This window comes from Lottia gigantea (assembly GCF_000327385.1).
Source record: "Lottia gigantea unplaced genomic scaffold LOTGIsca_37, whole genome shotgun sequence".
Taxonomy (NCBI): Eukaryota; Metazoa; Mollusca; class Gastropoda; family Lottiidae; genus Lottia; species Lottia gigantea.
In genome coordinates this window covers 230,254-257,637 of record NW_008709259.1, presented here as the reverse complement: position 1 = coordinate 257,637, position 27,384 = coordinate 230,254, and the positions used below count along the sequence as shown (strand labels likewise).

Sequence of the window (27,384 nt, the reverse complement as noted above, 5' to 3'; positions counted from 1 at the left end):
TGTTGTTGTGTAGTTTGCTGCCTTGCATTTATTACTATATATGTCTTTTCTTTTTATCACAAAGTATCATAAATGGCGAGTCGTCATTTTCTCATTCAAACGCAGATAATTCTGGACACACATGGATTTAAAGGCTAAAATTTCTTTGTTGAGCTGGGAACACTATTACTGATTGGCTCAGCTAAAAAATTCCTGTTTCTTAGACTAAAGTATGATTGGTCACAAAAAATTGCGCATCTGTCCCTTTAAAGACAATCATACCTATTTTGAAGCTGATATTCCAATACACATAACAAATTTCAGTAAAATATGCTTTTCTGTCAAAAGTAAAAGGCCACAAGCCTTCGAGTTAATTGTTAAGCTAGCTTTTTGTATAAGCTTTATTTCATCTTAATCTTATTCTATAAGATATTTTGGTGAAATATTACAAAGAGATTATCTAATTGGTATATACCTACTTATTAATCATAAATAATAATCACAAACATTGTATATAAACTTAGCTATACACAATAAAATCATTGTTCTTACAATATAATACAACATATATGCAAGCTTCCCATTAGCTTATATGACACTTGACATATCAAACTCAAATCTGATGAGACAGTTAAGTTGACACATCTGACATAGTGAGAGCAGGAGGTTTACCTGACATATCAATTTAACACTAAGTACATAGTGAGGGCAATGAGTCTAAAACCAAGTCCAATGACATATCAATTCCAGTTTTATCTGACATAGTGTGAACACCGATATCAAATTTACTTGACATGTCATTTTGAGTTTATATCTAGCATGTTAAAGAAAACAGGCATCAACTTTGACATAAAGTAATAGATGACATACATCACTTATAAACTAGTTTGGTTGGCATATCAATTTAAAGACACATTCTGTATATGAAAGCAGAGATTCACAAACATTAAAGCCAATTTTACTTGACATATCAATTAAAAGATAGACCTAGCATATAACGAGAGTAGAATGACACCAACTTCAACTACTCAAGTTCAATTGACATATCAAACTGAAGCAGAATGACACTAACTTTGGTTGACATTTCAATTCTAAGATATATGTGGATATCATGAGAGCAGAATAACACCAAACCAAATTCTGTTGACATATCATTATAAATCAACACATCTGGCACACGAGAGCAGAGAGTCACCAACATCTAGTCAAGTTTAGTTGACATATCAATTTGAAGAAATATCTGACATATAGTGATCTCTTTCTTCATCATCATCATCATTGTCAGAAGGTTCGTGATCTGAGTGTTGGAAGATATCATCAATATTACCATTGGCGCCAAATAGTGTTCTTGGTTTATTGGGTTTTGGAGGGGTGGTATCCTGAAATTAGTCAAGATTATCAATTGTAGAGAATAAAAAATCCAAGAATTAATGATCCAAAAATCAAACCGCCAAAAGAAACTTGAAATCCAAAATAAGAGTTTGGCAATCATTGAGCAACAAATGAACTATTTACATTTTTAAATTTTACATGAGGAAATACATGTATTTCAATATGAAAAGTGGTATCAGGTGTCTAGAAGAGTAAGCATATCCTGCCTTAAAACTAAGAAGATATTCTTATCATTCCTTGGCCAACAAAACAGAGTTGCTATAAATAACAATTAAGTCAGTATCATCCAAGGTTTGCTTTAACAAAATATTCTCAAAATTCTTAGTGCAAATTTCAATAAAAGGGCATTCCATATACAAGTTAGCCATGTTGTCTCATGTAATATTCAATACATATAATTACCTTTTTAGTAGTCTTTATTTTAACCATTTTTCTTCTTTTTAAATAATGATGGACTATCTTATCAGCTTTAGCACTAGAAGGTCAATCAAATTGTCAATTGGAATATTGGAAAAAGAATATACAAGCATTAGTTAACAGACATAAGTTCTAACCATTTGTTGTGGTGTACAATGGGCTGCTTTTGGTTTTTGTCAGACTATGGAGATGATGAAGTCATATAAATAATCATTCAGTCAATACATGAAAAACATTTAGAAAATACAATCTATTCAAAGAAATAAATTTCTTCAAAATCTAAGCCTCTATCTTATTAACAACAAATTTTCAAGGGCAATAACTCAAGAATCATTTACAACAATTTTGAAAAATTTTGAAAAAGTTTCAAATATCAACATTTTATATGTCAAGGGCAATAACTCAGGAACTCAGGAAGTATCTAAAGCAAATCTACCAATTTTGAACTATTTCAAATTTCATAATTTGATACAGTCAAGGGCAATAACTCATGTACCATTTAAAGGAAAACCACCAACTTTGAAAAATTTCAAGATCTCATCATTTGATACAAAGTCAGGCCAATAACTCACTTACCATTAAAAGGAATACCACCTTGATACAAAGTCAATGGCAATAACTCAAGAACCATTTATAGCAAAATCACTAATTCTGAACTATTTCAAGATCTTACCCATTGATTAAAAGTCAAGGGCAATAACTCATGGACTATTTATCAAAATACCACTCAGACTTACTTATTGACAGCATTGTTAGTGGGACTAATGATACAATCTGCAGGTGTTTTCTTGGCTGAGAATTGTGCTTGGTAGTATTTCATACTAGGTGTTCGACAGTTAGCACCTGGTGTTATAGGATAATCAGTTTCAGTACTAAATACATCTTCATCTAATCTTGGTACCTAAAATAGTATTTAATACATAAATATATTTAATATTTCATTGGATTTTTTTCATATAGAGCAAAAATAATCCTTTTTTATGTGTATCGGGGGATACTGATAGTTTCAATTTGCACCATTCCAATTTTCATTCCGACGTCTGTGATCTTGTAATTCCACTAACACTAACACGTTTTTTGACATCACTAGAGGAGAGCTACCTGAAGCTACTATTAATATCTATGTAGTTCCCTCTCTAGTGACGTCATAAAACATGTTAGTTTTAGTGGAATTGCAACAGTGTGTCATTAAGTTTTTTGTATGAATGAACGGAAAGTCAGATTGCTGATTAAAATTTTGTTTTCATTTGAATTGAAAGTGGAATTTTATCAAGTTTTCTCAAGAGAACTACCTGAAGTAGAGCAGCTATTTTGCATAAAAATATCTTCATTGGCAACTGTCAATAGCAAAATCTGTATCAGATAAAAAAATCTGAATTTTCTATGAGTAATAAATGAATTACTTACAATTGTTTTCTTTGTATTAGCTCTAAATGGTGTAGAATCAAATAGATCAGGCTCTTCATCACCTTCAATACCTTGTTCTAAAAACTCTCGAATCTGTTTTCTACGTTTCAATGTACCTTTCTTAGCTGTTATTTCTATTCTTTTGTTTGTTTTACTTTCTGCAATAATAATATTTAAAAAAAAAATAAACAACATGTGAAATCAGACACACCAAAACATAATGAATAGGGGTTAGACAAGTGCCAGAGGCAGAAGTAGCAAGAAGGACCATGATTACTCTTCTGGAACACCTAATTGCACTCTTTAACTGGATTATCCAACTAGATAATTCCTTCAGGAAGACCTATATCATCATATCAATATCACACTGTGCTCACATTATGAATGCATTGATGTACTTTAGCATAATGTTCAATCTGTGTCCTCAATCAACAACAAACAAATCTACCCTACAGTGAATTCAAAACAATTTAATGGGACATGACATTTCACCAAATAACCATACATATTTTTTGGTCTCCCAATGACTCAGCTTTCCTTGTGGCCACAGAAATATGTTATGCCAATTCGAATGTGTTTTAAAAGGATTAAATTTTTTAAGTGTATCAGGGAAACAAACAGCATCAATTTTTCCCATTCCAACTTACAATCAGATGTCTGTGGTTCCTTCAATTCCACTAAAACTAAGTGTTTGATGACAACACTAATCAAAAAATATGCTTTATCATGTAGGCCCTTTTCAATCCTCTTAATATTTGGTCAAATTCATGCAGATACACAAAGGCAATATTTCCATATTACATTACACTAAACAGTCATCATCCATAACAGAATTAAACTTACTCTTGGAATTTTCAACATTTTGCAGAAATGTCTGATATTGTTGTTGTGATTCCACATATTCTTGACATTCTTTAAGAGTTCTTGAATTTACTGCATCTGCTATTCTCTTCCACATATTATCATTATACTGAGTTATACATTTTAAAGCACTACAATTACAAGAAGTATGTATTATAAGTAAATTGCAGATTGCTTCAGATGAAAATTATTGCCAAATGATGTTAATCACTTTTCTGCATAGAGCTATCAACATCTTCACAATGTCAAGCTATGACGACTGAGTGTAATACCTTGACTACAATAGCCACCTTTCTTGTATAACAGAAGTTATAGCTTGACTATTGACTTTTAAATTTTCAAATTATAGATCACACACAAAACAACAATGCATAAAAAAAAACATTACTGATGCCCGATTTCATGATCATTCTGCTAAATTGCCTATCAAAGATACAGGTTGTGCACAATGAAGATCTGATTGACAATAGAAAAAAAAACAAAAAGAAGAAGCATAATGCTGCTGTCCTGGAAAAATTCTCTCATTGCACACTGCAAGGCATTGCCAGTCTTCATTAACCCAGATACAGAAAAGTAATCCTGACAGAAACCTCCATTTTATTTAAAGGTCAAGATGCCATAAGGAAATAATTTACCTTTCTAATCTTACAACTTCGGATTTTCCCCATGAAATATCATCATTATCATACTGATCTGTATCACTTGATGATATTTCAACTTGATTTTTCTCAACAGTTTTAGATTTTCCTTTTAACACTTCCGTTTGTTTCATACGACGCTTAGTAACAGCTTTCTTCACTGGAGAACATTTTGTCTTTGACGCCATTCTTCCATTTTTGGAACTAAATGGTTTTTGCACAGTCTGTGATTTTGGTCCACCTTTTTTAGACATCTTTGTCGATTTAAAAATAATTTCTTCATCATTTTCACTATCTGATTCAGGTTCAATGTCACTTTTTTTAGAATGAATTTTCGTATTTTTCGGTTGAGTTTTAATATTCGATTTTGCCGTTTTAGGTTGATCATCGATGTCACCTATATCTGAATCGAGTACAATGTCATTAACTTCAGTAATAATTTTTGAGTTTTTCGGTTGAGTTTTATAACTCAATTTTGACTTTTTAGGTTGATCATCGATGTCACCTATATCTGAATCGAGTACAATTTCATTAACTTCAGTAATAATTTTGGAGTTTTTTGGTTGAGTTTTATAACTCGATTTTGCCCTTTTAAGTTGATCATCAATGTCACCTATATCTGAATCGAGTATAATTTCATTAACCTTAGAACTAATTTTTGAGTTTTTCTGTTGTATTTCGTTACTAGATTTTTTGGATCGTTTTGGTTGAACATCAGTATCATCAATATCTGAATCGGACTCAGTTCTATCTTTACTCTTCCGTTTTTTTCTCATATCAGATTTAGCGCGTAGTTCATGAAGACGTGAGCGTGTACGTGACGAGGGTGATGTCATGACATCATCGTCATTTTCTTCCATCTGGGCGTTTTTAGAGTAACAAGTCTGTGACTTCGGTGGCTTTTTTAACCTTTTTTTCTGATTATTTTCAATAATATTTCGAACATGTCTTTCAAGATCTGCGCTATCATCATCATCATTTTCAATTGATTCCACAGGGTCAGAGGTCTTTTTAGAGGCGACTTTTGAAGGTTTTACATGGTTATTGCTTGGGCTCTGATTTTTACTGCTATCCATCTGAATATCATAAAAAAATACATACATTTAGGGGTCACAGATTGGAATACATAACGGAGCACAATTTTATGGTATACTACTCCTTAGATATATATAATACACAACGTTTCAACAATTTACATTGTCATCATCAGGTGAAAATAAAACTCTGGAGTAGTATACCATAAAATTGTGCTCCGTTATGTATTCCGATCTGTGACCCCTAAATGTCTCTTAAGAATAACATATTAATAAAAGCTTCTTATCAAAATAAATAAATAGTGAGCCCACTAGCTTCCGAGAGTTCCTGCCTTCATCAGTCTGCCGTGTAGAGAACTAGGATGCTATACTTCATTTTGCTTCTAAAGTACTCTAATTTATATGTGCCGCAACGACAGTTACATGTTTTTCAATCTAAAACCATCAACAATATGTCAATACCTTGGATAAATCAAGAACTTGACGGCTATTAACATTGATAGGTTTTTTCTTTCGTAAGGAAGATGTTCTACTTGTTTTAGCACTCTGAAAAAGATAATCAAATACACATTCATGAAATAAGGGAGTTACTTGTTTTATTATGTATCGAGTGAAGTGAAATGAAATCAAATTGCTTAGTCAACTTGTGTTTTAAATGTTAGAATCATGTGTAGAATTCCATTGAAGTCTGACTCAGGCTCTTAGAGCACATACAAAATATTGTGGTTGCGGGTTCTAATTTCAGATGGCATGTGAATAAATCATCTTTTCTTAAAACTGAGATGGTACTCGATTGGTCATTTGTGTTTGTTCGAAATTCATGGAATCAACTGAAAGTTCAGTAAAACAATTTGGAACCGGGTTAGGATTGAGTTTAATGTGCGCTGGAAAAAGTTAGGTGTGAACAGGAATTCAAAATGGCGGAGAAAGGAATAGAAGGGGAAATTTAAATGTCACATATCTGGTTCCTGACTGTTGATTGATGCCTAGAATTGGATCTGAATCTGTTCATAACTGACCAATCATTCGTCCACCCTCTTCAGTTGTAAATGGATAGACATATTGGGGAAATTCATTCCCGTCAAGACCATTTATTGTACAGGAATATACCAGAATCACCTACCATTTGGATGCATTGATCTTTGAAAAAACTTTCACCAAATTTAGAATTATATACCACTTTCATTTGTTTTGATGAAGAATCATAAACAACTTTTTGACCAGCCCATTTAGCTAAGACTGGTTTTACCACTCTACCACTTTTAGTTGTCTTCAGATGATTTATGTCTACAAACTGACCTAATGGGGTTCCTACTACAGCTACAATAAATGAAACAAAATGAACTTATGTCTTTTTATGGGTAAACCAAGTCGGAATCTCTGGGGTTACTTTTTCATGCTATGCGAGGATCGAAACCCAGACCAAACATATTACCAGTATATCCAATACTGAGTTCAAGACAGTGCTGTGCTAAAATGGTTACTGGAGCCAAGGTAGGTAGTAGTAGGTACATGCTTTCTATGCTGAGTCAGCTGGTGACCTTGAACATTACATCCTCATTCCTCAAATTTCCAATTGATTCAATCTGTAAATGGGTACAGATAATCCAAGAAAGATCAATGCCAAGAGATGTAACCAATAACCAGCTGGTAGGAAAGATCTTCATAAACTGTAGTTGTTATCCCAACAAAATTTAATGACTAAAGGAAATACTTACTTCCGTTTAAGACCTCAGATGGACTAGCAACTGCAGTTTTACCAGTTTTAGTGGAGACAGTACTAACATTCATAGTACCATTAGGATGATAAGTATTTCTAAATTAAGTATAAAGATTCATCTCAGTTGCAGTCATAAAGCTCAAAACTAACAAAACTTGTATCAAAATACGATGGGGGCCAATTATTTTTAAAGGCGAAGTCAGCATTTGTGGGGATTGATTTGGGTCTTTATTGTGCTTTAATAGTCATCACAAGTACTAAAACGCACGAAAATCGCATAATTCTTTCAAATATACCTCAAATTAGAAATTTTACTGTCTATTTCTATATATGGCATAGTTTCGCTAAAATTCGAGTCAAATTTTTAACTTTCAAATGTGAATAATTATGGATACACATGGATTTGAAGATGAGCTGTGAACACTATTACTGATGTAAGCTAAAACACTCCTGTTTCTGAAACTAAGGTATGATTGGTCGATAGTAAAGGTGCTCCTTTAACACTGTAACAACCATGCCTCTGTTTTTACAGGAGATCTTATAGGCAATAGCTATCCTAGATTAGAATCTCTGATGGAACTACAAGCGCTACTGAGGTTTGACATGGTGTTGGTTTTCAACCTCTATCACTGAGTCTAGTTCATCAAATTTCTTAATCTAGAAGTATTTTGGGCAACCAACTAATGCATAAAAAAATATAACGAGTGGTTGACTAGTAAGATACGCCCACCACATTTTCAGTGTATCAAGGGCGGTCACTAATCTGCACATCTGTGGGCGTATAAAAACATTTCTTTGAATGTTCAGAGCTAAGTAAGAATGATCTTTTACCTATCTTCAGAAACATAATGTTTTTCTATTAATTCATTCCACTTCTTAGGAAAACCATTAGTAAATGCCTTTACAATACCAGGTGAAAAGCCTAAAAAATAGAAGTTTCGCTATACATGTTAGACGTCCATATATGTTTCAAAATTGAGCCATTTGCCTTTATTTCATGGACGGAAACAAACCATATCGATAACAAATCTTATTAGTTGAAACAGTAACAGATTAACTATAGACTTGTTATTGAGCTTGTGAAGAAAAAAGTCAACAGTATGCTGCTGCTGTAGCATCATTGGTCTTTGGAACAAAATCCAATGAAAGTTGCAAAGACAAAAGTGATGTATCTATACAAACCTGCATCAATAGCATCTAATTTCTCAATATTTCCTACCAGTTTATAGGTTGATCCTCTATCAGTTATTAAAGTTCTAGAATCTTTACGTTCTGCTATAGAGGAACTTCTCCAGTAGGCATCATCACCTCTACAATACAATACAACAAGTTTATAGTATCCTCTCAAATCATTGAAATCAAGCAATACTGTATGTTTTGATGGAGATGCCGAGAAGGATTTCTAATAATCTTTACTTTCTGCTGGTCTTTGACCAAACCTCTTGGGATCATTTGTATCCCTTTCCAAGTGTGTCAAGTGGAATCAGAAAGGAAGATATATTCCATGTTACAAGACAGCCATCATTTCTCCTGCACATCGCCAGACAAATTATGCCACAAGATTTTAAGTCTCAAACTCACAAGGTTATGCAATTGATAATGCCCTACTTTTCTGTTAATAAACTTTAGCATCAAGTGCCGTCTGCTCACCTGCGCTTTCCCTCCACAATGACACCTTTCGTTCTAGGAAAAGGTCGTATGATCCATTCAAATAAAGGTGTGGCTGGTTTTGTTCCTTTCGACTTCGATTTATCTTTTCTAGAGTGTGATACAATTTGACTGGAAGATTCTGAAGCTTCTATTGCCTCATCAGCAGAACTAGCTGATGTTATCTGAACATCTGGTAAGGTAAGAACATGTTTATGCGATGAATTGTTTGATGGTTTTGAAGCAATATTTCTTGCTTTTCTTAATTTGTCAACTTGAGTATTGTTCATTTTTGTATTTCTGGAAGATTTCTGGGGAACCACATCTTCAATAATGTCATCTTCATTAATTCCAATTGAAACAAATTTTGAAGATTGTTTTGGAAGACTTTTGCTTTTAGCAGACGTAGCTTTTTTCGAGATTGTTCTTAAAGATTTTTTGGAAACTGTTTCGATTTCACTCTCAGAATCATAATTGTTTGTTTCAGGAATACTTGGAACAATTTCTGGAATACTGAGTTCACTTTCAGAAGTTTCTGTTGGAAGAGATTTTTTGTTTTGTTTCTTTGATTTAGGTGCTTTTGATTGACCACTAGCCTGAGTTGCTTTTTTACTTCCTCCCTTTGGTGGTGGATCTCTCATTTTTTCCTTTACTTTATTCATATTTTCATAAGTTCGATGACATTCTGCCCCTGCATCTACTTCTTGGGAGATCTTCTTTGCCTGCTTAACAGTTTTGGCAGCTTCATATGAAATATCTGAGGCAGACACAGTTGAATTGTCATATTGCTGGTTATCATCAGCAGCAGAAGTCATCCGTTTTTGACGACTAGTAAATGGAGTTCTATCCTGTGTCTCAACATCCTGTAAGTTATCATCAGCAACTGTTTTGGTCTTGGTGGACTTTGTTAACGGTAAAATATTTCCATTATTGTCAATTATGTCTTTGTCCACCATAGTTTGATTGAGTATACTTTCTGTTACTTCATTTTCTGTACAAATCTCATTCACTACCTGATCTTGAACACTGTCATCTTGGTTGCCATTGACGATTGAATCTTGGTTACCATTGACAACCAGCTCATTGTTGCTGTTGCTTACATTTGAATTTGAAATATCTGCATCTTGTACCATTTCTGTCACTGGTGATTGCACATTTGTCTGGATAACTTCTCCTAAATAAGAGCCATCTTGAACGAGTGAATTGACACTTTCCTGTTGCTGCGGTACCACTGCCTGTACTTGTTGACTGACAAAGGTATTGGCCACATCAAATATATCTGAACAGAGAAAAAGAAAATTCTAGAGAAATGTAAATTATGCCAGTGAGATTTATTTAGCTTACAAGTATCTAGGATAGTATCAATTTTTTATAGTTAAAAGTATAAAAAGTAAGAAATGTGAAAATTTTTTCTACAATTGAACACAAATGTGCCTGTTATATTTTAAAATCAATAGCTAGAGAAATCGTTTCATTCAAATTCATTTTCTCATAAAGTTGCTATACCATTCCCCCCTCCCCCGCTATCAGCACTTAATGAAATTAATGAAAATATTCCTTTGTCAAAATTATGTGCCAATAAGTGTAATGTAGGCATATTTTTAGTTTTAATCTATTTAAGATATACTTTACCAAAGCATTGTTTTTTTAAGAAAGAAGAAGACTCAACTGATGCTTACTTTCAGGTGGACCTTTAGCCACAACACTTGAATTACCAATTTCAATATCACTAGAAAATAAATAACAATTAACAAATTTAACAATGGTATATACTTGACATACAGATCATAGAAGCCTGATGTACAAATTACAGAAACAGGAGATTTGTTACACAGATAACAGAAATCTTCTACAAATCACAGCAAATCTTTCAGTTAAAGTACGATTCCCTTATTTTCATTTATTTATTTATATACATGTATTCCATTATTGGACAGCTAATACTAATATAAATCGAAAGCAGAGGTGTTCTAATGCTTGGGAAAAATACCAGTTTGTCTCAGAAGTCAATAGTTAACTAGTAATTAACTAATTACGAGGGGATTCAAATGATCGCGCGGTCACTTAATAAAGATTATCAGGTCTCACAATTTCCATAAGGTAAATTTGATCCCCAAGCTTTTCTACATCCTCACACAATCTTAGCACTCAAAGGTAATTGATTCATTCATTAGAAACATTAATTAATCAAACAATAAGCATGATCATGATTTGACCAAGAAAAATAAGCAAAGGTAACTTTAACATATGTCAGAAGTTATTTCATCAGTTAAATGTCCATAAGCTGATGAAATTACCAATAATGATAGAACAGTACCTTGGTAAGTATTCATCCACCAAGTCATCCCAGTTTGTAGGGAAACCATTTTTAAATTGTTGAGCAAGAATTTCTGGAATACCTGCAAGCAAAATATATAGATGTACATAACACAGCTCATGTTTTGCATGAATTTCAGATAATTCATGAACACATGATGCCACTCTTCGATTGAACTTGCCAAATTGCATCTCATTTTGAGTGTACACATAGAAGATGAAGCTATTTTGACATTAATGTGAAAAGGGCATGAACAATACTGTACCTGGGTTCAATAAGCTCTACATATTTTGTTTCATTTATTTTCTGTGGGTTACTTTGCTTATACTCATATCTAAAGACATTTTCAAGACAGGTGTGTTAACTATTCAACCAAACAAATCAACACAATTTCAGGTTAACAAGATGTTTACATAAAACTGGCAACTCTTTAAAATGAATATCATACCTGCCTCAAGCGCATCCAAAAATTCTATTTCATCAATTAATTCATAAATGGATCCACTACTAGTACCAATAATAGTAGAAGTATATCTTGTGGTTACCATTCCACTATGCCAAAAATCATCATCTTCCAGACTACAATATAGAATTATGTCTCTATTAAAGCTACCATGCTCTTACAAAAGAGCAAGTGAGAAATTATTTCATCGTATTGGATTCAGCAAGCTATCTAGTCATTATTCCAGCATATTTTGCTAGTTATCATATTAGATAAAAGAAAAAAGAATGGCTGCCTTCATGAATAAAGGTTTGTGGGATACACTTTCAACCATTAAGCAAACAGGGAACAACTAATCTTTAAACACATTAAAACAAGCAAATATCAAACCCAGTGATGCAAAAGAAAATAAATCCAAATGTAATAACGAACAAAAATGTGGCACAATGTCCAATGGTGATAAGTGAGTTATAAGACCAATGTTACACCTGTGACTTATGAATTTTATTTTTGTGAGGACATGATAGCTTTAATAAAGTAAGCTTACAAAAAAATAAAAATTATAAAGTTCTTAATAATTATCCAAAGTTCTCACAACCATGACTATGTTGGTTAAAAGTATAATAGCCTTGACATAATGTAATATAATTTTACCTTCGTTTGCCTTCCACACAGATACCAAATGAATTAGGTATCGGTTTAATAATCCATAAATACAACTTTTGACAATTTGACAGATTCTTCTCTGTAATCTCTAATCTCTGTAAATTCAGAACAGAACATAACAGAAAACATGTTAATTATAGTATTCTGAAGCAGCCACAATGTTTCATCCACATTGACTTAACATTAGATCAATAACAGGGCTTAAGAATCTCAATAGAAGTCCAATCAAAATCATTGAAATATAATGAAACAAATTCGAATTAAAACCATCGAAAAGGGTTGAAAAAATCAGCAGATGTAATCATACTCAGGTAGGAAATTTAACCTGGAAGTGTTTAAAGACTCAACATCAACACTACTTGAAGTTTAATTTTGAGGATTTCTGTCAATAAGCCAAAGTTCTTCTAGCTCTCTGGAATGCTTTCAACCCTAGAAGTGTGGGACTGGTGTGTCTTTTGTAAGAGAAGAATTTGTCTTTGGGGGTCTATATTCAGGATGTATGGTGCATAATTTTCAAACGATGGATGTTTTTTTTTTTTTAGAATTTACAATGATTAGGGGGTTGGGAACCACTGTCTAACTGGTAAAGCTAACATTTTGATGACTGTGTCTAACCTTACCTTTAATTTCACCATTGGAACTCTTTTGTCTTTGTTGCCACCAATATCCATAGCACTCTGATTATTACAGTCTACTGTCTTCTCAAATAATTCTAATAGTGATGATGAATTATGGGCAATAGAATTTTCACCTATTATAATACAATATAACTATATTGTCACACTTTAAATGATATAAAACCAACTTAAAGGTATTGTAAAGAGGTTTTCTAAACTTATGTGTATCTGGGACACGTATATCAAATAGTAGAACCATTCCAATTTTCAATCAGGTGTCGGTGATTCTTGCATATCCACTAAAACTTGGAGTCACTAAATTGCAAAATAGACACTAAAATACTTTTAGTTACTTTTGCAAGTGCAAATGCTTGTTTTAGTTAAATTGCCAATCCACAGATGTCTGATTGAAAATATGAGTGGTGTTAATCAATGGTTTCAATGTCCCTCCTTCAAATTAAAAGTTTTGAAAAACCTCTTGACAATCCCTTTAAACTACAATTTTACAGATCTGGCCATATCAACTGAAAAATGTCTTAAAGGAACACATCTGTGTAAAATTTACAAAAGTGGATTTTAAAAATCAATTGCTTAAATATAACTTAACTTATTTTTCAGAATAAAAATTGAATGTTAGGTTCACTCCTTCAAAGCAATAATTTATAATGTCCAATTGTTAATTATGCATTTTGACCTTTTCTTAGTGTTCGGCTTTATAATGGCTCAATATCATTAGTTAAAACCTTAAGAACATGTAAGAAACATATTTCTCTACATTTAGGCGTTTATCTTACTTATCTATCTGTGCAGTAGTTTTCTGACAGCTTCCAAAAAACATAACAAACTTATAAAGTTTCAGTAAATTTTTGATATAGTTAACGGCTGAATTTTGTAGTTAAAACTTTCTGATAGGTCAAGGGACATATTTCTCTAGATTTTGATGTATAGTTTTCATAAATTGGAGCAAAATTTTTTTACACCTGCAAGATAACTGGAATGGCCCTTTAATAACATCAAAGCTTAATGAAACTAAAAGTAATTCATCAATACATTACCAGTTGGGAACCTGTTGTCTGATTTTTTAATTAGAAAATTAATCGTTGTAATTAATATGTTCAATTACACAAGACAATAATATCAAATTATGCGAAATATTTATCAATACAGGATACTCTGTGTAATCTGACATACACTGGGGCCATAAAACAATTTCGGATTAGAGAGAGTAACAGAGTACTCAAAGTGTACATATAAAAAAACTTTTTATGCACATCAAGATGTGAATGCACTTAAACCTTTCCAATGACCTAAATCATAACCACCATAATCAGAGCAAGTTGCATTATTGCCATTAAGATGTTACTCTCAAATACAAAAAAAAAAAACATTCCACTTTAAAACCTTTTATCAAACTAAATGCTTTCAAGAAAGTTATTGAGTCTGACATTAGTTCTTAATATAACCAACTGTTTCTACCTAATTAGATTACATAAAGTTTCCATGATGTATGATTTTTTCACACTGAATCAAACAATTATTTCCAAACTGAATGTAAAACATTAATAACTAAGATGGTTCTGCCAACTTCTTACGTAACGAATTTCAGTAATCTTTGAATAATAATTTGACCCCAAGAATGGTAGAGTGCCTGAAAAGTTTATGTCTGATCCTGATCCTTAATAATATCTATCTATGAATTCTGTTAAACTGAAGAATTCAAGCACAATCCTGATTCCTGATCCTCTTAAAAATTGGAGACTGAAACTCTGTAATACTCTGGCTTCATCCTGATCCTGTATGCCACATAGATATAATAATAACTGTCCTCAGAATTACAGGTATGCCACATATATGCAATGACAAATGTCCTCAGTATTACAAGACAGCCACATAGATGTAATAATAACTGTCCTCAAAAAAACTCTCCCATTATTACATGAAAGCCCAGAGATTCAATAACTATTAAAGCCACATAGATGTAATGACAACTGTCCTCTGTATTACAAGTACAAACTTACCACATAGATGTAATGACAGCTGTCCTCTTCATGACAAATACAAACTTACCAAATAGATGTAATGACAACTGTCCTTTCCATGACAAATATAAACTTACCAAATAGATGTAATGACAGCTGTCCTCTTCATGACAAATACAAACTTACCAAATAGATGTAATGACAGCTGTCCTCTTCATGACAAATACAAACTTACCAAATAGATGTAATGACAGCTGTCCTCTCCATGACAAATATAAACTTACCAAATAGATGTAATGACAGCTGTCCTCTTCATGACAAATACAAACTTACCAAATAGATGTAATGACAGCTGTCCTCTTCATGACAAATACAAACTTACCAAATAGATATAATGACAACTGTCCTCTCCATGACAAATATAAACTTACCAAATAGATGTAATGACAACTGTCAGTATGACAAGTATACCACATAGATAATGAAAATTGTCCTCAGCACTACAACTTTACCATATACTACCCTCAGTTTCTAAAGTAATCATAACTGTCCTAGCTAATAACCTTACAATTACATGAAGTAAAATAAATATCTTTCTTCAAACACAATCTATAAGCTTATATCTCTTTCTTTCTTCACTAATGTAATCTAAAGAGTAGAGACTTACTGTATCTCTATTTGATTTATCAACTATCTGTAACCTTTTATCATAAACTTCCTCCAAACTTCCTTCCATTTAATGATAGCAATATTAACATGTGAAATCTCACAATATATTTCTAGACTAAGATTTTTTGAGAAACAACCATCTTGAATATGATTGAATCAATGACAAAAAAATATTAGAGTTAGAAAGTTTCACTTCATCAACTAAACCTTAATTGTTTAACAAACAGCGATTGTAAAGATGTTTTCTAAATTTTTTATGTGTATCAGGTCCACATATCATCTACACCATTCCAATTTTCAATCAGATGTTTCTGGTTCATGCAATTCCACTAAAACTAAGCATTTTATAACGTCACTATTCGTGAAAGACCTTATGTCATAAAACACTTAGTTTTACCGGAATTGCAGGAACCACAGAAGCCTGATTGAAAAATTGGAATGATGCAAATTGATGCTATCAGTGTCCCTGATATACATAAACAATTTAAAAAAACCTCCTTAATGAATCACCAAAGTTCCTGAAAAGTTCTTTGAAATCCCTAGAGTAAACTTGCTGAAAAGTCATGCATTTCTCTTTTCCTATCAAACAAAGTAATATAGTCTGATTGAAAAATGTATAAAAATACTTGATGATCTTTTAACTGAAAAATATTCAATACTCATAAATAAGCTAATTATTGTAAAAATTGGTATATTCAAGTTTTCATTAATTATTGTGATAATGTTGAGATTCAAGACAATAATTTTCCGGTTTATTGATTATTTCTGTGTTAAAAGTGTTGATTATTTTACTGGTAGTTAATGGCACATGTCATTTTAAGATAATTGATGTTGTATTTTTATGACTAGAAGATAACTTTACAGTATGAAAATGTTAGTAAAATCCATTTATTTTTTTAATGCTCCAATTTTCTGCATATAAAACAATGTAACCTTTGTTCAACTGAGAAGCTTTCCATCATTAAAGGGACAGATGCTCCATAATTTGTGACCAATCATAGTGAGGTCTCAGAAACAGGGTTTTTTTTTTAGCTAAGGCAATCAGTAGTAATGTTCACAGTCCACTGTGTGACACTGACACATATACAAAAGACATTCCCATTTTGAGATATTTTCAAAGGAATTATGCGATTTTCGTACACTTCTAGTACTTCTGGTAACCCCTAAAAATGGTGAATCTGTCCCTAAGATAGGTGAAATTGTGAGTTGTTATAGCAATATCTATACAACTATATCCCTTTAAGAAGAATAAGATTCAAATACAGCTTTAAATATTAATTCCTTTGATGTTTTCTGCACTTAAATTCACAAGTAATTTTTTAATCCTGTCACGCACAATTTCAGGACAAACATGAAATTGAATATTGAATTTCTAGTTTAAAGGGAAAGGCTCGTATTGTAGAAATGCCAAACTAATAAACTTTTAAGTAGATTTTTTATAATGTTGTAACGTTAAAACTACATCAAGGTTCATATAGATTGACAAATTTTCATAAAGATTGACAAATTTTCGTAAAGATTGACAAATTTTCATAAAGATTGACAAATTTTCATAAAGATTGACAAATTTTCATAAAGATAGACAAATTTTCATAAAAACTGTAAAATTTTCATTAAGAAAATGTAAATATTTACATAAAGCTTAAAAAAAAAACAGTTTGAGTTAAGCTTATGAACACATGTAATCGCAGCTTAATTGTGGACGGATACATATAGGTGAAGCCATTAAAAGCTCCACATTTTATGTGGGCATATAAAAATTGTAAGCGGATTTCATTGACTGCATTCCACCCTAATGCAAATCAAAGAGACACAGTGAGTCTGTAGCTAATCAGATAATAGCGTTGAAGAGAATTAAAGTTAAAATTGAAACTTACTAAAAGAAAGATGAAGCTTTGATCCTACTTCTTCCGCAACCTGAAATAAAACAATATAGAATATATATTATGTAGTCATATATTCATGAGTAATCTATTGAGAAGTAAAGTAATGAATTGAGAAGCTTATATAAAGAATTGATGAATAATATATGAGATATCCACCTCAGATACTTTTATACCAGATTGTTAGAAATTTTTATGTGTGTTGCAGACACTGTTAGCATCAATTTTTGGTTCCTATGATTCCACTAAAACCATGAGTTTGATGACATCATTAATTGCAAAATATGCTTTATCACATAAGGACCTTCACAATTAGTGACATCATCAAACACTTAGGGTTAATGGAATAGCAAGAACCACAGAAGTCTGATTGAAAATTGGAATGATGCAAATTGATCAGTATCCCCATACACCCATAAATATGTTAGAAAACCTCCTCACACAAACAAAACAAATAATACACAGAACATTTTCTATGCATCAATAAAGACATAATTGAATATTACCTGCATAGGTGCTGGGCTCTGCTTGTAGACCTTTTCAAAAGCTTCTTGCAGAACACTTACATCCATTTTTACCTCAAAACTTCATTTGGAAAATGTTTTACTCAACACTTCATCTGGAAAATGTTTTTACCTCAAAATATGATTTAAAAGTGTTTTGTTTATACTTTTAATTCATTGATATCATATTAAAGGATATAGTATTCTGATACTGGGTTAAAACTATGCTAGGACTAGAAGGTCTTGAAAATCAGTTGACCAAGATTTATGCAAATGAATGTTTATTTAAGTTATGAAGAAGGGCTAAAAGCATAATTATATTTGACACTGAACTCTAAAATTGTTATTTTATCAGTAATATGTCGAATATTAGTCCAATTTCGCAAACGGTAATTATGCTAACATCCTGATTTTCATAGAGACTTACAGAAAAGTAAACTTTCCAAGTAAAAGAGATAGGAAATCGTGTTTTGTGGAATTGGAGAGTTAACAAGTAACGAATGCAAATTAAAAATGACAGTCCATGACGTGGGCTAGTTAGAGATTGAAATGTAAAAAATGATTAATTGATTCAACATTTCACGTTTTAAGTTTAATATATCACCTTCCATTTCAAGTTTCTCATTATATTATATGGATTATATCAATAACAATAAATCTATCTACACACATAGAAATAGGTGATAAATTTGATTTCTGAATTCATTGACCAATATAAAAGACAAACATCAACAATCAAAAAAATAAAATGTGTTTATTTTTATCAAATTTGATCTCAAATTCTCAAAGGTTCTAATATTATAGGAGATGCTGATCTAGAAGAATATTCTGCTTCCTATGAAGTTATTGTTTACTTTACTTGACAATCGAGACTACAATGTTATTGATCGACTTTCATTCGAAGTCACGAGATTGAAAGAATTTGTATCCTAAAAACACATCTTTAAGATAATGCATTAACTGGAGGAAGACAACACGATATTAAAAACATAAACAATTTATTAAAATAACAACCTGTTTCTTTTTAAAATATCGATTTAGTAAACATCAATTCGGATTTTCCGCCATTTTGACTACGTCATCCAGCCTTTCGAAACCTTTAAATCTATGTCGCAAAACTGATTTAAAAGATATTAAATATTCACATAAAATCTATTCAATCCAAAATTTATAAGAAAATTTAGACAATATATTGAATAATACCTATCATCTCACCTAAATTTAATAATGTTAGAAAATTACGACAATCGAATTTCGTTTAATGTCTGGGTCTGGATGATCATGAAAAAATGTTTTCGTAGACTCGTTCGTCAAGCCATACTGTATCTGACTGCCAACTTGGCTTATTGTACATGAATTTTTAGAAGTTCCTCTTTGAAATCATTATGGCACTCAGTTCTGAGGAAGCAAATGCTTCTTGCACAGAGCCTTCGAAGGAAACAGATGTATGTTTGAACCCTAGTTATTTTGTATCAGATATTCTGATCGTTTACTTGGAGTTGGAGTTTGGACTTAGAATGACAATGTGACACTTAATGTGTCAATTCGCCCTACAATTCCATGGACAAATCGACATCTTGAGAATATTTCAGTCACTTTTGACCTAACCAGATTAAATCTTATCCTCTAAAGCCAGCAAGTAAAACACATCCATTACCTGCATCAGATTTTTTTTTTTTTTTCGACAATTGACAATTTTATGATCTTTTTTTATCTGTAATTTTCAGGGATTTTTCTTTCAACAGACCATGTTGAGAATCAAAGATCCTAAGAAGTCTCTGGAATTTTACACCAATGTGTTAGGAATGAGGTATTCAATGTTTTAGATTTTGATTTGACTATTTTTTTCTGACATATGTTAGTGCTTATTTAGGCCTGAATGAAAATAAAGTGTTTATGTCTTAAGATGTCTATGGATGTATAAAAATATTATTGCATTGATTCTCCTCAAGTAATGTATATGGTATTTTTCAGGTTATTAAAAAAATTGGATTTTGAAGCCATGAAATTTTCGTTATATTTTATGGGCTATGATGATGCTGCCAATATTCCTAAAGATGAAGGAGAAAGAACACTGTATTGTTTTTCACAGAAAGCTACCTTGGAACTTACACAGTATGTTTTAATCAAATATCACAATATTTAAACAGAGAGTTTAGTACCAGCTTCAAAATAACAAAAAATTGTGTTGAAAAAATTTACTTCTCCCAGTATTTTTGGAAATGGACTGATTTTCAATTTGTTTTTCAACATTCAAGATTTTGCATGTAGACTTTATTATAATATTACAAAATGTCTTACGTATATAGGAGCACACTGCAATTTTTAAAGGCCCTTTTCCATGGGACGATATATTTCTGTTGAAGCAAATTGCCAAATTTGATTAACACAAAGTTAGAAGATTCATGATAAAAAATGATATTATTCAAACTTTGAATAGCCACTCAATCAATTTCACGTTATTTATAGTAATTGGGGTACAGAGTCAACTGATATGCAGTATCATAATGGGAATTCTGATCCCAGAGGTTTTGGTAAGCATTTCATTGACTATTATGTATTTGGATATACTACCACCTGTAGGACGACAACTGTCAAAAATTTTGACATATAAAAGTCATTGAAAATACCTTCTATTTGGTGGAAAAGGCATCATGAAGCACTTATTAATGAAAATATCAAAGAAAGAAATAGTAAAAATAAGTGATATTTAAATTTTCTCTAAAAGGGACAGTCTTGATATTCTAGATGTATGTATATATGTTTTTGTGTAATTTCTGCATTTAATAATGTTCCAAAATCCTATGAACTAGAATAGATGTAATTTTCAACTGTAGCAATATTATGGCCATGTTGAGTTGTAAGATGGGCTTAAAATAAAAAGAATAACTTGCAAATCTGTATCTGTATCTATTACTGTTGATATTTTGACTTTCAGGCCATATTGGTATCGTTGTACCTGATGTATATAAAGCTTGTGAAAGATTTGAATCCATGGGAGTTCAGTTTAAAAAGAAACCAGATGAAGGTACATGTAAATTTTTATAGCCATAACTTCCAGAAATAGAGTCTATATTTATTGTATTATTGTGAAAAATAAGTGTTTGATGACATCACTAATTGCAAAATATGCTTTATCACCAAGACCCTTCGCGATTAGTGACGTCATCAAACACATAGGTTTAGTGGGATTGCAGGAACCACGGACGTCTGAAACTTGAAAACTGTTTGACTTTGCATGTTTTCAATTTTCTAGTCGTTATTCTGGAGCAGAAGAACTAGAAAAACTGTAGTTTATTTTTTTAGATCTTGTGGTATAATTTACACAATTTTTTATCAAAGGGCTTTAGAGTTATTGTCCTTGACATAGTCAAAATGCATATGATTAAATTCAAATTTCTCATGATTTATTTGAAATGATTATATTTTTCAGGTGTTATGAAAGGATTAGCTTTTATCATGGATCCTGATGGATATTGGATTGAAATCCTTAATCCAAAGAATATGAAAAACTGAAAACCTGTTACAAATTATCTGTTATATTTATGAATTTATATGCTGATAGAAAATGAACATGAGATTATAGAAATTGATAGTGAACTCAATGCCTAATGTTATTTTGATTGAGTTACTAATTGAAGGAAGATAAAAGTCTTATTCTGTGAGTTTTGTTGTCAAACTGTTTTGCCCACAATCGATCTCAGAGGTTATGGAATTTTCTGTTGCATAACTACATTTGTGAATTAAAGATAGATTATTACCTAATTCAGTTTGGAGTTCCTGATTGTTTATAGAAGTACATTATTATAGGTATATGCAGTTCAAGTTCCTTATCATTTTCCAGAAGACATATTTTATGTCTGGCTTGTCTACAATTAGATGAAAACCTACCTAAGTCTGTATTTTCTGAACTAAGGATTATCTAAACACATAACTTAAAAAAGCTGTGATGATACAAGGTAGTTCCTACTATTCATCTTTCTCTACCATAGTTTTTAAGCCACTTTTGATTGGATTGTTGATTGTTTTTCATACACATTTTATTTGAAATTTGATTGGATATGTAGTGCTATGATATAATATAGATATATTGATTATATTAAAATAATTCTTTAATTTTCTGAATACTTTGTAGTAGAATAACATAAGTGGAAAAATTTCCAAACTTTATGCTGCTTTGACTTATCTTGAGAAGATGTAAAAGGGGTATTCCGTTTTTTTTTTTTTTAAGTTTTCATTATCCAAAACATCATTTATTATACATTTATTAACATATTTCTAAAGAATGCAATTCATATTTATGTATCTTCTTGATCAAACTGAATTTGTTTTAAAGGGTTGATTAATTGTACTAATTGTTAAAGGGACAGATGAGGCATTTTGTGGGGTTGATGTTACTCTTGAATATATGCTAATAGTCTTCAGAAATACTAGAAATGTACGAAATGGCATACAAACTGTATACAGTTCCATTTTCTAGTAAAAGAAATAGTTAAAGGATTTTAACTGTGTTCTGAGTAGTGTCATGGATGGGTTACTTCCCATGTGTAGCTCTCTAATCTTTTTATGAAATGAAGATAATAAATGGTGTCACTTCCGTTTTAACGAATTTTGTCTATTTTGTGCATTTTTTCAATCATAAATTGCTGATTCAGAAGAATCTATCAATGACTTGTACACAATATTCACGTCTTTATCAGCATTTATGTACAAAATTGTAAAATAATCGAAAAATGCTGCGTATGACGGCTGTTGACAGCTGCAAAATGACATGGTGTAAGAGAGCAAGTCTTCTTCGGTTTGTAAAGAACTCTATTTTGCCTCTCGGTGCTCCACATAGTGTGCGCTTTTACTCGGACAGGAAGGGGGATAACATCATGAATGTTTTTGATAGAAATGCCAAGAGAATGCAAAGAAATAGGACCGCATCAATGGAAGACTATGAAGTGTATAATTATGTCAAAGAAGAAGTAAGTAGACCCGTAGAAAAACTTTTTCTTCTTTTGCTTAAAGTTGAAGATCATGGATTCTTTCTTTCGAACAGTGCCTCACTGTAGGCTAAGCTTGAAATATCACCTGTTTTGGAGGCCTATGGCATTAGTCAGTTTGATTTCACAATTCATCTACTGCTTGCAAACTGAGTAGACTCTGCACTGATCTGTGATTTATATGATATATATATTTTAGGTTGGTTACGGTTTAGCTGATAGAATATGTGATATAAAAAGGTAAATAGGAGAAATAGTAGTACATCATTTGATACGCAAACCACCTCTATGACATCATGGCCGATCTCTCCTATTAAAAATTTTGACACTTTTTCAAACTCAACTGTCTTTCCCTATGATAGCAAAAGTCATAGAATTGAATATTTAAGAAATAAAACACCATTCTATATATGAAAAAGCAGTGTAAGAAGTAATGACATGTATTCCCATATCATGATTTATTAATGCGAAAACCACTTGACTCTTTATCTTCCAGAAAATTTAATGTTGCCTTAGATTTAGGCTGTAGTAGAGGTCATGTATCAAAACATATTTATAGTGATATGGTCTCAACTCTATATCAATGTGAATTTGCTGAAAAAGTTTTGGTAAGTTATTTAATTTCTGGTATCATAATTGTTTGAGGCTGACTGTCAGTTACAGTGTTTAAAGCTTGATTTCATCTGCTTGTGTTGCACAAATGTTGGACATCAGATTTCAGTTGGTTTGTGAAAGCTTAGTAACCTTTGAATAAGTCATTTTTCCTCATTAAGCTGTAAATTTGTATTGCTGAGAGATTTGACCAAAGATGCAATATAATTTCAAATCTTATAAAGATAATGTAATGAAAAAAATCACAGCGTAGCATTTTTGAAAATTCTACTATTTGTCGTGTCATCTCATTTTATTAGAATCAACATTGCAAATAGTATTGTTTAGGTACTTTTTTTTCACTCATTTTGAAAAGATATTTCTGTTCTTTATTTTTGAAGGCTCAAAGTGAGGTGTCTCCAGAAGTGCCCACATATAAAATGGTTGCTGATGAAGAATTTATACCTTTTAAAGAAAAGAGTTTAGATTTAGTTTTCAGTAATCTAAGGTAAAGTCTTATGATGTTTGTATGACTACCATGAAATTGATGCATGTGAATGTCACCTCCTCTAACTTTCATCCATTATTTATTTATTCAACTACACTTTGCATGCAGATTGTACTTCAACAATATCTATTGTATACACTTATACTGAACTAATGTGTGAATTGTAAATGTCATTACTGCAGAAATAAGAGATTGTACCAAACTTTAATCATAACTTAAAGATGGGTTCCCTTATTTTCATTTATGAAAATGAAAATGCTAATACTTATATGAATAGAAAGTAGAGGTGTTCTAATGACTTGAAAAAATACCAGTTTGTCTCACATGTCCATAATTATTTACCAGTAGAATACCAATGAATGTCCAATATTTTTATTTCAGTTTACATTGGGTCAATGATTTACCAGGATGTTTTAGACAGGTTCAACAATGTTTAAAACCAGATGGGGCCTTTATTGGTTCTATGTTTGGTGGAGAAACCCTTTATGAGCTGAGAGTATCATTACAATTAGCAGAACAAGAGAGAGAAGGGGTGAGTACTTGAATTTTTATATTGATCTTAAGATGCTCCAACAGTGAAAATTTTCCTCATTGTACACTGCATGATGTTATCCATATTCATTAGCTCAATCAGGTCCAGAAAAGTTTTTATAATTTTTGGGGGTAATAATTCTGATATATTTTGCAGGGATTGGCTGTGTTATATTTTTTTTGTAATGTTTCCAATATTTTGCAGGGATTTGCTGCCCATATATCACCATTTACTGAAGCACAAGATGTTGGTAATTTGTTAAACAGATCAGGTTTTACTCTGTTAACTATTGTAAGTCAATTGTTCATTCCATAGCAACAAGGATACAGTCATCTAAACATTACAAGATGTTCAAGCTCCATTTGATCAAGTTCAGCTTTTCAAATCACCTTCTCCTGACATTTGAGATAATGTAAATTTATGTTAAAATACATGTTTGTGTTTATTTTTGTAGGATGTTGATGAAATGGTTATAAATTATCCTTCTATTTATGAATTGATGTATGACTTAAAAGGTAAAGTTTATTTACAGTTGTTTCTTTTAGATCCTGCCTTGTATAGTGATTAAATCTACTAAAAACTTGAGGCCTGTTTAACAAATTTTGAAATCACTTGCTAGAATTAAGATCCTTATTCCATTGTCATAAAAATTTCTGTATATTGTGCATTTTGCTTACAACAGATTATTTGATTGAGTAACTTTGAGAGATTCTGCATCATTCTTATTTATTTTCGTGCTGATAAATAAGCTTACTGATTAAAGATGGGTTTCCTTTAATTTTTAGTGTCAAATTAAGCAAACTATTTGATTAATTTGTGTTTCTAATGAATTATCATATATTCTTAATTATAGCTTGTATGTTCTTATTGCATATAATTAAAAGTTTTAACCAATCATTAATGTCCATGTATGTACAGTCTGGATGAACAAAAAAGACCTTTCTTGATCAGTCACTCATGGGAATTCTGCTGGTAATTCTCTTCTAATTATGGACATGGGAGACAAACTGGTATTTTTTTTTTTTAGAACACCTCTACTCTCTATTCATATAAGTATTAGGGTTTTCATTTTCATAAATAAAAATAAGGGAACCCATCTTTAAATGTCATTTCCAAAGCAAACCCTTAACAATCAGTGTATTAAATTTTGAGTATGATAATCATACTATTTGAATATAGGTATGGGTGAGAATAATTGTTCATGGTCACGTAAACCAATGTTACATAGAGATACAATATCAGCTGCTGGAGCTATATATAAAGGTAGGTCTGCCATCTTATTAGATATCATCTTTTGGTATTCTTTTGAATATTTTTTCTGAAACATTGCCACTGTTTTAAAGGATATAATTTCACGTTTGAAAGCATATTAATCAGAAAATATTTCGGAATCAAAACAACCCTCTGCCATTTAGCAACGATCAAAATAACCTAGTTTTGAAATAGTAAAAATTTTAAGCAGTAATCTCAGAAAAAGAAAGGTTCATTATGTTTATCCATATTCATATTAAATCATGAACTAACCCTTCCTTAATCTACAGGAACTATTGAGACACATGAACTTTTCGTATCAGTCATTAAATCAGATTGTTTCAATACAAACAATGTTGTGATATTGTCTATGTTATATCTGTTTTGTAGAAATGTATGGAAATGATCATGGTGTACCAGCCACTTATCAGATTTTATATTTTATTGGGTGGAAACCAGACCCTTCTCAGGTATGTCAGTTTCTTTCTGTATGATCGATAGGTGTCAAATCTGTTGTGACATATTGTGGGTGACTGCTTGAAACCTCATATAATGATATATGACGCGAAATTACTTTTTTAGAAAAATGCAAAAAACTATTTGTAAGCGTATTTTGTTAAAATATTTTTTATTATTTTTTTTACCGCTATTCTTTGAAAATATAAACCTCGTATAACAATTTCAATACTCTGGCCTATTCAACCAATAACTCATATAATAGTACAGCATACAAGGTTTTTCGTTTTCATCCACAGAAAAAGGAACATTGAACCATAATATAATATTTTACAAGGTTTTAAATCTGACGGTTTATATACGAACTTGTGTAAGCATAATATAATTTTCCAACTTCAGTATATGTAAATTAATTTAAAACTTTTTCTTTTTTTAATATTCAGCCTAAAGCACTACCAAGAGGATCAGGAGAAGTATCGTTTAAAGATTTAGGCAATTTAGACGAAATAACAAGAAAGTTACAGGCTAATAAAGACCAACCACAACAAGTACAGTTAGACGAGATCTCTAAACAAATAAAGGCACTTCAGGACCAGATAAAAGACCCAAATAAGAAGGATTGAAAATATGAAGTGTTTTCGTAGTTGTTGGGTACCAAAAATATGATAATCATAATATTGGTCTATTGAAAGGCTCCGTGCTTGAAACTGTTAGAAGTTTTTGTATTTGTTGAGTACCTAGAATGTGATAGTCATAATATTGGTGTATTGAAAGGCTCTGTGCTTGAAACTGTTAGAAGTTTTTGTATTTGTTGAGTACCTAAAATGTGATAGTCATAATATTGGTCTATTGAAAGGCTCTGTGCTTGAAACTGTTATAAGTTTTTG

General features: G+C 31.5%; 3 protein-coding genes across 3 annotated transcripts; 2 read left to right on the top strand and 1 right to left on the bottom strand.

The window, feature by feature from the left end:
* Window positions 1–1,202: 1,202 nt before the first annotated feature.
* LOTGIDRAFT_233260 (hypothetical protein) lies at window positions 1,203–19,258 on the bottom strand (the record flags this gene model as incomplete). Its single annotated transcript, XM_009059013.1, has 20 exons — window positions 19,186–19,258; window positions 18,175–18,287; window positions 17,663–17,702; window positions 13,141–13,271; window positions 12,509–12,615; window positions 11,861–11,991; window positions 11,413–11,494; window positions 10,775–10,824; window positions 9,099–10,374; window positions 8,631–8,758; window positions 8,280–8,370; window positions 7,447–7,544; window positions 6,852–7,048; window positions 6,191–6,274; window positions 4,692–5,770; window positions 4,039–4,187; window positions 3,196–3,353; window positions 2,526–2,689; window positions 1,774–1,846; window positions 1,203–1,358 (listed from the first exon to the last, which is right to left on the bottom strand). The coding sequence occupies exons 2-20, from the start codon at window positions 18,238–18,240 to the stop codon at window positions 1,203–1,205; spliced, it is 4,260 nt and encodes a 1,419-aa protein (XP_009057261.1). The 5' UTR covers window positions 18,241–18,287; window positions 19,186–19,258.
* Window positions 19,259–19,475: 217 nt separating this feature from the next.
* Window positions 19,476–22,272, top strand: LOTGIDRAFT_191038 (hypothetical protein). The gene is made up of 6 exons (XM_009059012.1): window positions 19,476–19,616; window positions 19,899–19,981; window positions 20,146–20,286; window positions 20,641–20,705; window positions 21,110–21,199; window positions 21,605–22,272. Exons 1-6 carry the CDS (start codon window positions 19,557–19,559, stop codon window positions 21,685–21,687), a joined length of 522 nt encoding a protein of 173 aa, XP_009057260.1. The 5' UTR covers window positions 19,476–19,556; the 3' UTR covers window positions 21,688–22,272.
* A 776-nt stretch (window positions 22,273–23,048) lies between these two features.
* Window positions 23,049–27,120, top strand: LOTGIDRAFT_121553 (hypothetical protein; the record flags this gene model as incomplete). Its single annotated transcript, XM_009059011.1, has 10 exons — window positions 23,049–23,141; window positions 23,359–23,399; window positions 23,656–23,767; window positions 24,152–24,258; window positions 24,640–24,790; window positions 24,995–25,081; window positions 25,245–25,305; window positions 25,970–26,053; window positions 26,432–26,511; window positions 26,941–27,120. The coding sequence occupies 10 exons, from the start codon at window positions 23,049–23,051 to the stop codon at window positions 27,118–27,120; spliced, it is 996 nt and encodes a 331-aa protein (XP_009057259.1).
* Between the last annotated feature and the right edge of the window lie 264 nt (window positions 27,121–27,384).